Source organism: Protopterus annectens, chromosome 11.part0 (assembly GCF_019279795.1).
Source record: "Protopterus annectens isolate FY-2018-M chromosome 11.part0, PAN1.0, whole genome shotgun sequence".
Classification (NCBI taxonomy): Eukaryota; Metazoa; Chordata; order Ceratodontiformes; family Protopteridae; genus Protopterus; species Protopterus annectens.
In genome coordinates this window covers 1,150,723,271-1,150,740,620 of record NC_056745.1, presented here as the reverse complement: position 1 = coordinate 1,150,740,620, position 17,350 = coordinate 1,150,723,271, and the positions used below count along the sequence as shown (strand labels likewise).

The 17,350-nt window shown below is 37.3% G+C and overlaps 1 protein-coding gene across 1 annotated transcript in view; it reads left to right on the top strand.

Annotated features, from left to right (window-relative positions):
- FBXL13 (F-box and leucine rich repeat protein 13) overlaps positions 1 to 17,350 on the top strand; it is a 2,081,262-nt gene that overhangs the window by 1,863,876 nt on the left and 200,036 nt on the right. Inside the window, exon 17 of the mRNA XM_044088512.1 lies at positions 3,466 to 3,592. Coding sequence (XP_043944447.1) covers positions 3,466 to 3,592 — 127 coding nt within the window. The remainder of the gene's footprint in view (positions 1 to 3,465; positions 3,593 to 17,350) is intronic.

Below are 17,350 nucleotides of genomic sequence, written 5' to 3'. Positions count from 1 at the left end.
GGCTTTTGCAAGATAATGTAGATCCAATACATTAAAGTAATTTTGATGCTAATGATTTTTTTCAGGGGGATATGCCATCCTGCACTACATCTATGTGAGTGCTTCACCATCACTCCTACAGTGAATTAAAGAACAAACTAACTTGGGTGGAGAAGGAATATTTTTATTTCTTCCATGCTAGAACAGTCTCAGAGGCAGTATATATGTGTATATATTTATATATATATATATATATATATATATATATATATATATATAGATGTATGTATATATATATATATAAAACATATCTTGGTACATAAAAATATCATGGGTACAGGGGGTGCATTTCCTCCCAAAATACTTTCAGTTGCATGTTATCACCTAGTTATAGTATCCATCAGATGGGAAAATGGGACAGTGTGGTCAGTTTGTCAAGCTTTGGACAAGTTTAGCATCAGACACATCAAACAGACTCATAATGGTACTGTATATTTCAGGTATAATATAGCTACAATAGGTGGCACAGTGGTTAGTGTTGTCACCTCACATAAAGAGGCTCCCCAGTTCTATTCTCATCTGGGGTGCCTTCTGTGTGGAGTCTGCATGTCCTCCCTGTGTCTGTGTGGGCTTCCTTTGTTTGCTTTGGTTTGCTCCCACATTCCAAAGACAAGCAGTAGGTGGATTGGACACTCTAAATTGGCCATATGTGAGTGTGTGGTGTAGAAGAACTACCGTGGCAGGGCTAGCCACCCAGTGGTGTAAACCTTGGCTCTAGATGATTGTCACTGTTGAAGTGACACCCCATCCTCATGTGGAAAAAGGGGTTGTAGATGGATAGCTACAATGTGAAATGTTAAATACCTGCATCTTCCTACAGTATATAGTAAATCGCTCAATGCCAATATCCATTAGTTATTTTCTAAAATTGACTTAATAGTTAACCAAGATAGAAAGTGGCATTTGAATAGTGTTATACAATAGTTAAAAGAATGCGGTGTCCTGTACTTAGTGACTCTGCAGTGCAAGTCCCTAAACTCCCTGTTACACATCGAGTACTTTTTCTAAGGAGGACCACCCTCCCCCGCACCCCTTATTTAGGGTGCTATACTACCTGTCATGGCTGTTTATATCTGCTAACTGCAAGATACCTCAGAAAAGGGGAAATTCTCCAAGATACAGCAGTTTTTAACTTAGTATATATTTACCCAATTGCACTTTATTTTCTGATGTTTCTGGACTTGCACAATCAGGTCTTGAACATACAGCGGAACCTCTTAAACTTCTATGGTGGTTGTTTTGTCTTGCTTATTACACTGTAATAATAATTAGCTAAACTTAAGTTGAGTTAAACACTTATAATAATTAACTAATATTTGTTTTGAGTAACTAGTTTGTATAACAACTGTTTCAGTATCTTATAATAATCATTATATTAAATGTACTTAAAAAGAGCCAGAATTACTAAAACTTTGCTAAATATCAAAGATTATGTTCTTAAAAGTAAAGGAAGACATATATAACACCACATGAGTAACTGAAAGCTGGCTCTTGATAGGCATAGTACTTCATAAAAAATCTGCTTTCATTTGTAGTGCCAGGAAAGAGTAACCTCTGACAGGCTGCATAGCACACTCCTTTCTGCAGAATTATCTATGAACAACTTGAGATGGGCTCTCTAACAGTGTTTACTATGATCTATTTTAAAGAAAGCTTTAACTGAATCTACAAATAAAAGTGTTTAAAAGGTCAAAGGTCAACTTAATTTCAGCTTTTTTGAAAATCTGCTGTTTATACTAAAGCTAATGTGGAATATATCTGAAAAAACTTTAATACTGACTTTCCATGTCTAAAAACATGGTGTCATTCCTAGTGCCTGCTCTGCGTCTTCCAGATTTGTCTTCCAAATCTGAGAATGGCTAATATTATTGCTCATGGAAGAAATTTTAATAGTAATGACTCTTGCAATAGCTTGCTCTGTTTCTGCAGTTTTTTGTTTTTTTTTACTTTTCATCAGAACACTATGAAGCTCATCTGAACTTGTATTTTGCATCACTTCTACTTGGACTATAATTTTGTTTGCATTGCAATTATGCAACAATAATGCAATGCAATGATTCAATATATTCCCTTAGAGAAACTAAAGCACAGCTTTTAAACACCACACTATATACTGAATATGTGATGTTTATATTATAATGCACTGCTGATGTAGTCTGCGAACAATGACCATGTGTGACTTTTTACCCCAAATATGATTCTGTAACTGTTTTCTTTGCTTTATTGACCCCATCAGTCTGGTCCCTTTGTCATTAGTCCACCATTTTTTTTATCTGATTAAAAATATATACACTTTTTCTGCAATTATTTACATTACAGAGTAAAACAAAAGTTGGCAATAGGCTAGACAAAGATGTTTTTTACATTCAGGACAGCTTGCAAACACTAGGCCAACAAACATATTAAGTGATGTAACATGGTTTATTTTCCAAAGATCGTCGGATAAAATACATTTCCATTATGTGAATAAGAAAAATTATCAAAATCGTATTGTAGTTTGTGATGTTTTCCACAAACAACTGATTGCTGTCTTCAGCCTTCCTTGTACAGCTGAGCAGTTAACAAGATCAAAGTGGTCAGCTCACATTTGAAAATGAACAAGTGTATCTAGTAGCCTTTAACTGTTATCAGACAAAATATGAATAACATTTTAAAAGATTATCAACATCATTTGAAAGTGAAGTCTTTATAATAATACCATTACTGAATCATTTCTAAGTAAAATTTGAAAGAAGTTGGCATAGAATGTAATCTATCTTATTTCACTAGCTGTGGTGATGGCATGAGTTTATATGTCTGCATCCATCTTCAAGAAAAGGCAGAAGAAGACTTTTGACTGAGAAATGTTACACTTGTCATTTTGAATGCTTCAAAATTACATCCATCTATAATAGTCGTTTGAATGCTTTATTAAGATGAATGCAGATGTTATCCCCTTTCTTCACCTTTGTATGTAACCATATATTTTAATTCCGTTTTACTTAAAAATAATGAATTTAGAGTTTGTTTAGTATATCAATGACTACCAGCAATTAGCTGTGTTATTCTTTCCCATGTTATTCTTTTTGGTGTAAATTGTACACTTTTTTAATAATGGAAATATATAGTTTATTAAAATATTAGTGGAGATAACTTACAAAATGGAATATCACTATCAGAATGATAACTTTTAAACCTTGCAGCTTTATGTCTGGGGAGTATACAGCATATGGAACTTACTTGTCTACTACACATTCATCATAAACTTATTCCTGCAAATTATTAATTTTACAGTTTTATGGGGTTTGTCTTTGTGTGTGATTTTGGCTTCCTTCACTGTGTGACATCTCAAGTTTTATAGTTATGTAGAAGTAGTGACCACAAAACTAGCAGTAGAATGTTATAGTGTAAATCATACAAGTTACTTCAATTTGTTTAATTTTAAAGATGCCATAGTCTGACATACCTGCGCCTTTGTTACTGTGAAGCAATGACAGATGCTGGATTTGAAGTCCTGGGAAATTTGTCTTCACTTCTTTCCATTGACCTTTCAGGAACCGGTATTTCAGATCAAGTAAGTATTTTGGTTTTGTCATTTTCTTGCAAGTAAACTGCATCTTATATTTTGTAGTGTAAACTTTGCATATCCCATGGAAATATTGATAGTATTTTGTCAGAAAATCATATTCTTGAGGTTCATGTAGCTTGGACAATAGAATCCAGCTGTGAAGCTCTCACTAGAATAGAGGAATGCATCCTTGATTACAGCATAGGTGAACTGAATTTGATTAGCTGATTAGGTGCTCGATGCCACAACTAGGAGGATGGTCAATCCCATATTCGGTGGAAGGAGGTGGTTGCCTACCAGGTCAAGCAGTTTCTTCCAACATAACCACAGATGAAGGGCAGTGATGCAGTCATATGACAAGGTTGGTGCAGAGAGAATGTAGGCATGACCATCCAAGTTGGTCATGATATCTTTACAGCTGGCTGTAAGAAGGAGCACATGCACACTGGTAAAGGGCATAGGAAGTCCCGGTGGTGAGGTAGTTGCCCATGTCAAACACTTGAGGGGGGTTTCAGGCCTTGCATATGAAATACTCTCATTGCCAGGGTGTTATTGAAAGGATCAGACATACCAATGTCTGCCTGAATGATGGCAGTTCTGGATGGTTCTCACTTTTTCTAATGGGACTCCCCTCCAAATGAGGGAATGAGCTTGAGATTAATAGGAGGGGTCTGATGGGAGGCAAGCCAGAAGGGGAAAAAGGGCACAGTGTAAAAAAAAAAGAAAAAAATAGAATCCAATTGCTGTCCGGTATGATTAATCAGAGTGCTTTTGTCTACAGTCTTGTGTTGCTTCTTTATATGTTGTTTATAGAAATAGCCCTAAACAACTGATGTTTACTTCACTAAGCAATGTTTTGGTGGTTGGTATATCAGAGTCAAAATGTCTATTTTACCCAGCAGTTAAACAAACATGAAGATAATTACAGCGATGATTTGACAAAACCAAGCAATTTAAAATGTTATTTTATTTTTTCTACTAGGTTATGAACACTCTGTATGTTGGGCCCGATTCCAGAAGAATTGTTGCCAGAGTAAGTGACCATTTACACTGAGAGCAGGCTGAGATCAGGTCTTGTAATCTGCCCTCCAGTGTATGCCTATTTATACAGAGGCTTTACACCAGAGTAGGTCACTTACATTGAAACCACGTCTTTTGGTTTCAGGGCAGACTTACACTGAAAGCAACTCTTTTGGAATCTGGCCTATTATTTCTTAAAAATATCTATACCAATTTTAAAAGCAAGATAAAAATAGTCAAAAGATAAATTCACACACATTCAAGGACACAGTCTCAGTTGTACAAAAGGAACACTGCGAAAATATTATGCGTGCCTGAACATACATATCTCTGCACATGTGCAGTGTGTTTTACAACATGAGCAGTACACTGCGCAAATATAACTGTGTGCATGTGTTTGTAAATTATGAGTAAATGTTTGATATGTATATTAACAGTTAAGAGAGTGAATATATTCTATGTATCCATGTATTGAGAGTAAATATACAAATGAGTGAATGCTTGTATTATGAATGTACAGTGGATATAAAAAGTGTACACACCCCTGTTAAAATGCCAGGTTTTTGTGGTATAAAAAAGTGAGACCACAATAAGTCATTTCAAAACTTTTCCCACCTTTAATGTAACCTATAGCCTGTACAATTCAATTGAAAAATAAACAAATCTGTTAGGGGAAAAATATAAAAAATAAAAAAATGTACAATAAGCTGGTTGTATAAGTTGTCACACTCTTAAACTAATACCTTGTTGAAGCACCTTTTAATTTAATTACAGCATTCAGTCTTCCTGGGTAGGAGTCTATCAGCATGGCACATCTTGACTTGACAATATTTGCCCACTCTTCCTTGCAAAAGCGCTCCAAATCTGTCAGATTGCAAGGGCATCTCTTGTTCACAGCCCTTTTAAGGTCACCCCACAGATTTTCTATTGGATTTAGGTCTGGGCTCTGGCTGAGCCATTCCAAAACTTTAATTTTCTTCTGGTGAAGCCATTCTTTTGTTGATTTAGATGTATGCTTGGGGTCATTGTTGTGTTGAAAGGTGAAATTCCTCTTCCTCTTCAGTTTTCTAGCAGACGCCTAAATGTTTTGGGCCAAAAGTGACTGGTATTTGGAACTGTTCATAATTCCTTCCACCTTGACTAAAGCCTCAGTTCCAGCTGAAGAAGAGCAACCCCAAAGCACGATACTGCCACCACAATGCTTCACCGTGGGGATGGTGTTCTTTTGGTGATGCCAAGTGTTGTTTTTGCACCAAAAATACCTTTTGGAATTGTGGTCACAAAGTTCAACCTTGGTCTCATCAGACCATAACACATTTTCCCATATGCCTTTGGGAGACTTGATGTATTGTTTTGCAAATTTAGGCTGGGTCTGGATTTTTTTCTGTGTAAGAAAAGGCTTCCATCTTGCAACCTACCCCATAGTCCAGACAAATGGAGAATACGGGAGATTGTTGTCACATGTAGTATACAACCAGTACTCCTTTAGTGTTGCTGTAGGTCTCTTGGAAACCTCCTTGACCACTTTTCCTTTTGTCTTTTCATCAATTTTGGAGGGACATCCAGTTTTTTTGCAATGTCACTGTTGTCTCATATTTTCTCCACTTTTTGATGACTGTCTTCACTGTATTCCATGGTATAGCCAATGCTGTGGAAATTTTTTTGTACCCTTCTCCTGAATGATACCTTTCAACAATGAGATCCCTTTGATGCTTTGTAAGCTCTCTTTGAACCATGGCTTTTGCTGTAGCAGGCAACTGAGTAAATATCAGGAAAATCCTACTAGGACAGCTGAACTTTATTTAGAGTTAATCAGAATCTCTTTAATTGATGCCCGGTGTGAAACCCAAGAAGACTGAATATTGTAATTACATCAAAATGTGCTTCAACAAAGTATTAGTTTAATGGTATGCACACTTATGCAACCAGCTTATTATACATTATTTAGTTTTTATATTTTCCCCTAACAGATTTGTTTGTTTTTCAATTGAATTGTACAGGTTATAGGTCACATTAAAGGTGGGAAAAGTCTTGAAATTATTTATTGTGGTCTCATTTTTTATATCACAAAATCCTGGCATTTTAACAGGGGTGTGTACTCTTTTTATATCCACTGTATGCATGTTACTATCAATACCTCTATTCCTTGGAATATACATTTAACATCTAACTTCTTTAGAGGAAGCATTCTTTTATGATTATATTTTAAGTCATGTACTTAGAAATTTGCTTATAGTACTTCATTGCAATATTCTGAAGTGTGAGGATCAAGTTTTTATTTTCATCATACCAATGGGAAATAAAAAATGCTGGAAATGAATTCAAATTAAGTTTAGTATAAAATTAAATTTCCTGTTTTGCTGACAAATACAGAACATTTCAAAGAGTTAAATCTTCTCATTAATATTATTTTCCAATAATTAGTGAAGTAACTGAGTAATTAAGGCAAAAGATGGTGAGCAGATTGACTTGGCTTAAGCATCTTCTCTCTAAACTATTTTATATAGCACAGAACACAACCACTTATATTAAAGTATAAGTACAGTAATGTATGCAAATGTTGTTATATGCATTAATATCTATATAGAAGTCAAATAAATATATTTCTGTCAGCACAAGTTTATAATCACTATTAATGGTTTCTAGTCAAACATCTGTAAAAATAATTTTGTATAAAAAATAATTTTATAGCAACCAGTGTGCAGAGGTGTGAACCATATGCTATCCCATATAAGATATGCTAGATTCATGCCTCCTTGTTTTCATTTGCATTTTAACCTTACAGTTTCCTTGCATTGCACAGCTTATTTCAGTATCACATCAGGTGTTAAATATCACAATTGCATTTCAAGGAAAGCATTGGGACTACTATATACTGAAGTAATACCAAAAGGTTATGGGGGTATTTAGCTTTTGTAGGCAGTTGGTTATACCTTGTGTAAGTACATCTGTAGACCCCTTACTTCTTAATATACAAGTGTGGTCTGCATAAATATGTATTTCAATTTGAGTGGCTTTTGCATGTGGATGTCGTTATGTATATAGAATTGCAATGTAACATAATTTACTTAAGTACGGATGCTTAATCTGCATTTTACAAACTTTTAGATGATTAATAGCTCTCTATAACAATATTTTAATATACTGTCAGATGTTATGTATGGCACATGCCATTCTCTGTTTCTATGCTATCAGCTTCATTCATGCTATGCATTTGTAAGTATTCTGTATTCCACCAACAGTCTTGATGCTTAACTACCTCTTTGTATTATATCTCAGGTCTTCCATTCCCTGGGGATCACCCATGGTCTATGTGTTTGTTATATTTTTTTATGAGATTAAACCTTTAGATGTGCCACTGTCTGTTGCAATAAGCAGATCAGTTGTTTTACTTATTAGATCTTATTTAATGAAACTGTCTATTCTTGTGAAGAATCTGTATTCCAAAGGAGCCCAGGTTGAGAACAGCAGATAGCCCTTGAACAATGCAAAAGCTAGAAAATGTCAGAAATATAAGACATAGCTAGCAAAGCATTTAATGGTTTTCACTGGCATAAATCAAATATGGATATGAAACAGTATATTGGGTCAGTGATGATAATGGATCAGTTAAGGAAAATAACTTTTTAAAATATCAGGACACACAATGCCAAGTCCTGAATAATCAAAGATGCAGTCTGACAGTGTGTAAATATTTGTGTGTACAATATAACAGGGAGCATGCTACAGAACCAGAGAAACTGCAGAGGAAATTCCATTACTGTAATATGTATTTCTTTGTTTATCAGAAGTATTCTGCATAGCAGTAACTGTCTAATTAATTATTAATAAAGTTATATTCATTTTTTAGCTTCTTTTATGATACATTAAAACCAGTAATATTGTTTTAAACAAGCATTTTCTTCACTATAAATGACATATTCCTCTGTACTGTGATGATTCGCTGCATGAGTATATTATATTTGCCCTGTACTTATATAAAGGATACAACTTTCACTGAATTAAGATGACCACAAGATGTCACTAAACAGAGATTACCAGGTGTATTTAAGTCTGCAGATGTCTTCTTTTTCTTCTTTCCACTACAGTCTTCTTTCCTTTTCTTCTTTTAATTATTCCACCTTTTAAAAGATAATGAGCATAAAAGGTTCATGGATATGTTTTAAAATTAACTAAATTCATTTTAAATGTTCTGTTTTTGTGTTTCTGCTGCTTGTTTTAACATTCTAAAAGTTCACTTCCTGTAAATGAGGGTTAAAGTTCAAAATGCATTTCCTGCAGTACTGGCAGCTTGAACATGGAACCTAGACTGTTATAAGTTGAAAAACAGCTCAAGGTATGAGAAAAAAATCTAAACCAATTTAACTAACACTAGACAGGAAAGGGACTGAAAATAAGGAGTTACTGTAAAAAAAACAGTCAATAGCATCTCTAATTCTTTGAAGAAGAGCCCAAGTAATGAGCAAACACCACACAAGTTAAGCATATTAAAAGAGTGAAGTTGTCAGAAAAAATATGTATTAATGTGTGTGCTTAATGCTGATTAGAAACTAAATAAGTTAACACGTTTTTCATTCTATTTTATATGCACTATTTTATATACAGTTGAGTTTCATATGAGACTAAAAGATGCTTTTTGAAACTGCAGTGTGCTTTCTGAAACTTGCAAGATGCCCTCTGACCTAGTAATTGCTAGCACAGCAATATTCATGTTTATGCCTTTTGAAAATGTACTTGAGAGGCAGGTGATTATCTGCTAGGTCAGGAAGAAATGAATGAACAATGCTATATTCTGTAATGTAATGATTTTAAACAATCAGCTCTGTTCAAAGTATGAGAACATGCACAGCTGCAGAAGTTAGAGATAACAAAGGCAAAGAACTGTTAGAGAAATGAACTGCAATCTATACACTTGCTTTGTGCTCGAATTAGCCATAGTACCTTGAATGGTAACATTGCATATATCTAACCGGTGGTAGCCAAGGCCACGTTATTTTCTTAGGAAGTTTCTCACAAAAATTGATAGTACCAGCAGAATATTGTAAAAACAATCACTACGAAATGATGATGACAAAACTTGTGATTCACTACGTCAGCTTGGTAGGCAATGTCTTATTAGAAAATGTATAAAAATGCCTGCATTTCGTGATTCTAGTTAGACAAACTCTGTATTAGAACGTTTTTGTCTCCTTGCTGCAAGATTAAAGTGCCTTAACCTGAACCTACCATGTATTGATCATTTTTAAAGTATATTTTTCCTTTGACAGTTTGGTCCTTCGAGCCAGAAATATCTCTCACTCTAGGCTCAGGTCAGAATTGGGCCCGGTGGCATGTACCCGTACGGAGAAGTGGCCACATCGGCTCTTCTGCTTTGAAAGACCTCCGACTGAATTGTCGTTCGAAAGAGGCCAGCCACTGTTTCTGATCTGGGATTGGAGGACGAGTCAACGTTCTGGTGGATCAACACACGGAGAGTCAGGTAAGGAGGAATTTACCTTTTTTCTGTTTTAGATCAGGGACTTGTTACAGTATTGTTTTGTCAGGGAGATTTGCATGTGCAGATCAGGGACAAAAAGATTGCTGTCTTGTCATAGATCAGGGAAACAGAATAGGTAGGCAGTTATTCTAGATAAACTGTGAAAAGGTGTAAAATCGTGGTACCACGTGATAAAAAGGGTTACATAACAATTTCTAACTCAGCTAAGGGAACATGGGAAATCAGTGCACGAAAAGTTCCCGAGACCCACCCTTAACCGAAGACGCAAAATATATGCAATTACAGCGTGCCGATAATGTTAGGTATTATAGAAAATGGGTTGATAAATACAAATTTGACGGTAATTTAGATAAACCTTCACTTATTAAACTTGTTAGACAACTTAAAACAGACGTGAAAGGTCAGCTAAAAAAGCAACGACAATTAGGAGTCCCTCAGGCACACAGGTGGCTTGAGGAAGCAAACCGCAGGGACCAAAAGATTAAAAATTCAAAAGCAATGTTCTTAGATAAAGAAGACAATAACTTGGTAATAGCAACAGCCCCTCCTCCGCCCCCTCCACTTCCCTTACCAGAATATGAAGCGAGTGGACAAGCTGATCCACCTCCACTATACCCAGCTGTTCCTGCAAAACCAAAACCGTTTGTCAGAGATCCTATCGAGACCAGATCTCGAACACGCAACTTAAGAGGGGATATTGAATAATATGAAATGAATAAAAATTCACAAGCTATGAGTGAAGAAGAGATATGTCCACTCATAGAAGTACCAAATCCGCAGGCAGGACAGGATCCAACTCTTCTAGTATATAGACCGTGGACACCGGAAGACATCTGGAAAGCCACAGAGGGAATTCCCCATCCAAAAGTTAATTTTAGAAAATTCTTAGAAGACTTACAAGGCATGAGGTTAAGTTACCATTTGAATGGAGAGGAAGTAGAGAAAGTAGTTAGACAAATCGTAGGTCCAGATTGGCACATGATCAGTGGCAACTGGAATCCTGGTAACCCAGAGCTTAGACCATTCCCACATAGTAACGCAGAACTGGACAACAGAGTGAAAGGTCTAACAGACCGAATCTCTGAGAAATGGAAGCCTAGGGCTGATTGGACTTGCATTAATCAGTGCATACAACAAGAAGGTGAAACTGTTGATAGATATTATGCCAGATTATTAGAATGTTTTAATAACCATTGGGGAATGCAGGTACCTGAAGACCAAACACATGAATCCCCATATGAGCAACAGTTAAAGAATGCATTTTTAAAAGGCAGTATTGTACCCATTAGCAGCTTTATTACAAAGCACATGGTAGATCATTGTACAAGTAGATTACAGTCACTACCTGAATATGCAAGACATGCTGAAAGGCATTTTAATAGCAAAAAGAAAAAGAAAACTCAAGTATTTGCAGTAGAAGATGGATCAGAAGTCTTTGTAGTACAAACTGGGAAGAAGGGTAAGAAAAATACCCAGGGAAACAAACAATCTGATAAACGATCAGAGGACTTTGAGGAGAGAAAGAAAATGGGTGAATGTTTCAAATGCGTGAAAAAGGGACATTTAGCAAGGGATTGCAGACAAAATAAGAAGGTAACCACAGAAGATAAGGAGGGTGAGGAATGACTATATGATAGTCAAGAATCACTGGATAGGAATAAACAAGAAAAGACAAATGCAAATGTGATAGAAAGGGTAGAAGATGTGACAGAAGAAATAGAGGATGTAAATGAAATCACAGATAATGAAGAAAATGAAATTTTGGCCTTAGCATTATTGAGCTTAGAGCTCTACTTACTAGACACAAAACCGGAAGTTACACTTCTGGTAGAGGGGAGGGAAGTTAAATTCCTGTGTGACTCAGGGGCTTCACGGACACTGATACATCCTTCCAAACTACCAGAAAATTCAGAATCACTTGACTACATATTAGTGAAAGCAGCTAATGGACAGCTGTATCGGGAGCCACTCTCCCACAACATAGCAATAACTGACCCAGTTTTAGGGGTGACCCAGAAAAGCAAAATTGTTGTTTCTGCAAAATGTCCAGTGAATCTTTTGGGCAGAGACCTAATGCAGATATTTGGCATAGCCGTAGTTCCAACTATGCAGGGTATGGAAGCACAGCGACAAATGGATACTTTTGTAGTGCGACCGGAGGGTGAAACATTTTATTGGTACAGCCAGGACTTAGTTACGACTGGTCCAGGGGCAGTAACCGAAGAACTGATGAACATAGCCATCAGTAAATCCCCCTCCCTTGATACTGATAAACAGCATTTGTTGTATTGCACTCTATATTACTGTAACAGACCAGGACCTGATAAAGAATATGAGCAAGAACTGTTTAGAAACCATGCTAACAGATTAGTATTACGAAATTTGTATTGGGACACAGAAGGAAACAGTGTAGTAAGCTGTTCATTGCCCCAGGAATTCCTAGCACTTTACAAATCTAATCGATTACCACATGTAAGTTTAACTAAAGATAGAAATTTGAAGTGGGCAGACCTAGGAGAAAAAGTCACAAGGTGGGAAAAGCAGACAGAGTTAGAACTTTCCGAACAGGGAGGACAAAAGCAGAAATTAAATTGGATAATGCAGACACACCCAGCTGTACACTCACAGGCAAGTGAGGATAGCTGAGTAGCACTCTTACTAGAGGAAGAGGAAAAAGCCTTACGAGACATACCAGAGACTCTCTGGTCAACAGGGAAATCAGATGTAGGACTTATTCGTACAGCAGGACCAGTTATTATCATGCCAAAATCAGCATTTAGACCTCAAAAGAGACAGTATCCCTTAAGAAAGGATGCAGAAATAGGAATCAAACCTATAATAGCAGCCTTACTTAAGGAAGGAGTCTTGACAGAATCTCCTAATTCACCATGTAATACACCCTTATTTTCTGTTAGGAAAGCAAACGGAGAATGGCGTATGGTGCAAGATTTACAAGCTGTAAATGATGCAGTTATACCCAGGGCACCTACGGTGCCAGATCCACACACTTTATTGAATGATTTGAAACCTCAACAAAAGTATTTTTCTGTGGTAGATATTAGCAATGCATTTTTCTCAATACCGATACACCCTGACAGCCAATATTGGTTTGCATTTACATTTCAGGGGAAACGGTATACATATACGAGACTACTACAGGGATATTGTGAAAGTCCAATAATATTCGCACAAGAAATGGCAAGTAACCTGGCAGGATTTATCCCACCAAAAGGCAGTCAGATTTTACTTTATGTAGACGACATTCTGCTGGCAGCCCCCACCCAGCAAGAATGCAGAGAGGATACCATAGCATTATTACAATTTTTAGCCACTCAAGGACACAAGGTAAACAAAAGCAAACTGCAACTTTGGAAAAAACAAGTCAAATACCTGGGATATGTAATATCCAAAGAAGGCAGGATATTAGCTGAAGATAGAAAAACAGCAATATTTCAAGCACCTAAACCAACTACCAAGAAGGAAATGATGTCCTTCCTGGGTACTACTAACTTTTGTCGGAGTTGGATTCCAAACTATGCCTTGGAATCTGCTCCACTGACTAACTTGATATTCAAAAAGCCGATGACAGCATAAGATTTATTACCGTGGACACCAGAAGCAGAATCAGCTATCTGCAAACTGAAGCAACTAATAGCTTCCTCCTTAGTTTTATGATTACCGAACTATCATAAACGATTTTTCCAAACTGTAGATTGTAAGCAAGGTTATATGACATCAGTATTAACACAACAACATGGGGACAAACAACGCCCCATAGCTTATTATTCATCACAGCTAGACCCAGTGGCGCGATCCTTGCCCCACTGTGTACAAGCAGTAGTCGCAGCTGCAATGGCAGTGCAGGCTTCAGCCTCAGTAATATTGTTCCACCCTCTCACATTGAGAGTGCCTCATGCAGTCGTGATTATTTTACTGCAAGAAAAAGTAGCATATCTTTCTCCTGCTAGACATCTTTCCTGTATGACTATACTGTTGAGCCAACCTCATATGACAATTGAACGATGTACAATTTTGAATCCATCAGCCTTGCTCCCAACCCCTGCAGATGGCAAACCACACTGCTGCCTGCAGGAGATTGAGCAAAAGACACTACCTAGAAAAGATATCACAAATGTTCCCTTGGATGATGCCAAGGTGACATACTATGTGGACAGCTCGTGCAGGAGGGGTCCTACAGGACAGAAGCTAGTGTGGTATGCAGTAGTTTCTGATACCGAGATTTTAGAAGCAAAGTCTTTACCACACAACTTATCTGCACAAGCAGCAGAATTGATTGCTTTGACAAGGGCATGTACCTTGGCAAAAGGTAAAAGAATGAACATTTTCACTGACAGTCAGTATGCTTTTTCTACTGTACATGTTTTTGCGCAGCAGTGGAAAAATAGAGGAATGATAACATCTGCTGGTAAACCAATTAACCATGCGCAATTTATTTTAGACTTGTTAGACTCTATTCAGTTACCTCAGAAAGTAGCTATTTGCAAATGCATAGCTCATACCAAGCAACAGGATAGAATTTCAAAAGGTAATGCAAGGGCTGATACAGCTGCAAAACAAGCAGCTTCAGCTTCAGAAGTTTTTCTTTTGAGTGAGGAATTACAACCATCTGAGATTTTAGACCTAGAAATGTTAAAAACAATGCAGACACTTACTACAAATGTAGAAAAACAAAAGTGGATAAAACGAGGAGCAATCTTTGAGAAGGGACTGTACATCTCCAAAGAAAAGAAAACAATTTTACCATCTAACTTGTTTAGATATGCAGCTTTGTTGAGCCATGGGCAGTGCCATGTCTCAACAGGGGGGATGGTACAGTTAGTGAATCGAGTGTTTACGACGTGTGGATTTACAAACTACACAAAACATTTTTGTGCAGCATGCCATGTTTGTAACAAGCATCATGCACAAGGGGCATTGAAACCTAAGCAAGGGAGTTTCCCTACACCACCGTATCCATACCATACTATTTGTATGGATTTTATAGAGCTGAAAAAATGCGAAAATAAGAAGTACTGCCTTGTCATTATAGATATGTTTTCCAAATGGGTGGAAGCTTTTCCAACTAAAAATCCAGATGCAGCTACTGTTGCAAAAGTCCTCGTTAAAGAAATTATTCCTAGATTTGGCATACTGGAAAAGATTTATAGTGACAATGGCACACACTTTGTAAATCAAACTATACAACAACTTAGCCATTATTTCGAGATTTCTCTGAAAAATCATTGTGCATACCACCCCCAATCTGCAGGATTAGTAGAGAGGCATAATTGGGTTTTGAAACACAAGCTTAGAAAATTGATTAGAGAGACACAAAAGAACTGGGTGCACTGTTTACCTCTGGCACTATTGAGCATGAGAACTGTTCCAAATGCAAAAGGGTTAACTCCTTTTGAAGTTCTGTTTGGGAGGGCATATTATACACCTCAATGGAAACCTCTCATGCCTGCAGAACAGGAGGCTGACAGTTCACTTGCAGGGTATATGAGGTGATTTTTGAATAAGAAACTTTTGCAGAGCAAACCAGACCATCGAAAGCAGCAGTAGCCCCAGGCGCATGGGTCTGGGTGAAGGTGGTGAAGGAAAAGAACTGGAGTTCTCCAAAGTGGGAAGGGCCGTACCAGGTACTACTGTCGACACCCACTGCAGTCAAGATCGTGGAGCGAGCGTCCTGGATTCATTTGACACACTGTAAACTGGTTAAGAACTTTGAACTGGACAAAAACCTTGTTACTGTTGTACAACGAGAACAAAATGACCGGGTATAGAGCAAACAGGGATGCAGAACAACCTCAGAAAACTTGCATAATTATTCTGATAGCTGTACTGATAACATTGATCTTTTTGTTGTGGCCTTTCCTTTTCCCAGCCACAAAAGTTGAACTGATCAAATGTGATGAGCCGACCATAGACTGGCACCCGAACTTTAATAATTATCATGCAATTACATGTGTGTATGCTGAGACTTTTAATGTTTCGAATTGCTGGATTTGCACAGCCATACCAACAGCATACATGGGGTTATTAATGACTGCAGTCCCCCTAGGGGTCAATGAGACCTGGGAAAATTTGGTTTATGACACCGTAGCTATCAAAGCACATGATAAGGTAGCACTGTATTTGCCTGTGACACAAAAGGGAATTGTATGTTTTTATAAGAATGACACAATTCAAGTGAATTGGAGCAGGTGCAATGTGACTGTACATGACAAATATTATACCAAAGCAAACAGAATGGATACAGTTTGTAATTCGAATTATGACTCATTTCTTGAGTCCATGCATAAGACTATTGATGAAGTGCAACGTAATCCTGTACTTTTTAAGCAACTGTCTGTAATAGATAGGAAAATGTTTCATGCAAGGCAACCATTTCGTAGCAAAGTAACTACTAAGGTAGAGGATTGTTATTTTGTGTGTGGTAAGAAAGCATATAAATTGTTACCTGAGAATTGGTCCGGCAGTTGTTTTTTGGGGTACCTGGTTCTGGCCATATGACACACTGCAGTTTTGCCTCAGGGAAATATTCGAAATACCCGAGATGTAGCCAAGAAAGCTGTCAGGAAGCCTGAAAATCCAGTGGGATGGATCGAGGCGGGCTGGAAAGACCATCATACCGTGGGTACCAAGCTGACGCACATGGACTTGAGTGATGCTGTCATATCGTGGGCAGGCATATTACCTGCATATGGTGCAGTGAAATCGATTTGGGAGTTGCGAAAACTGTCTAAACTTCTTGAAGTAATGAGTAATGCAACGTTTTCTGCTCTTGAATTGATAACTGATGAACTGAATGCTATGAGAACTGTAGTGCTCCAGAACCGTATGGCTGTTGACTTCACCCTAGCGGCGAGAGGTGGTACGTGTGCTTTAATCAAAGAAGAGTGTTGTGCGTATATACCTGATCATCAACATGAGATAAACGACCACCTTGAGGTGATACAGCAAGTGTCGACCATGACCAAACCAGGCCCAAACCCTCTGATGGACTTTTCCCAGCATTTGTTTGGGGGGTGGGGTTCCATCCTAATGAACATCCTGATTGCCATTTGTGTGGGATTACTTCTATTAGGAGCATGTATTTGTTGTGATATTCCCTGTACGAAAAAGTTAATCAAAGAATTTATAGATATATCAGTTTCTGAGACTTTGTATCAAAGTACTGAAATTGAAGAATTGTTAGAATGTGAAACACTTTCATAAGTTTAAACTGAATGACTCTCTTAACT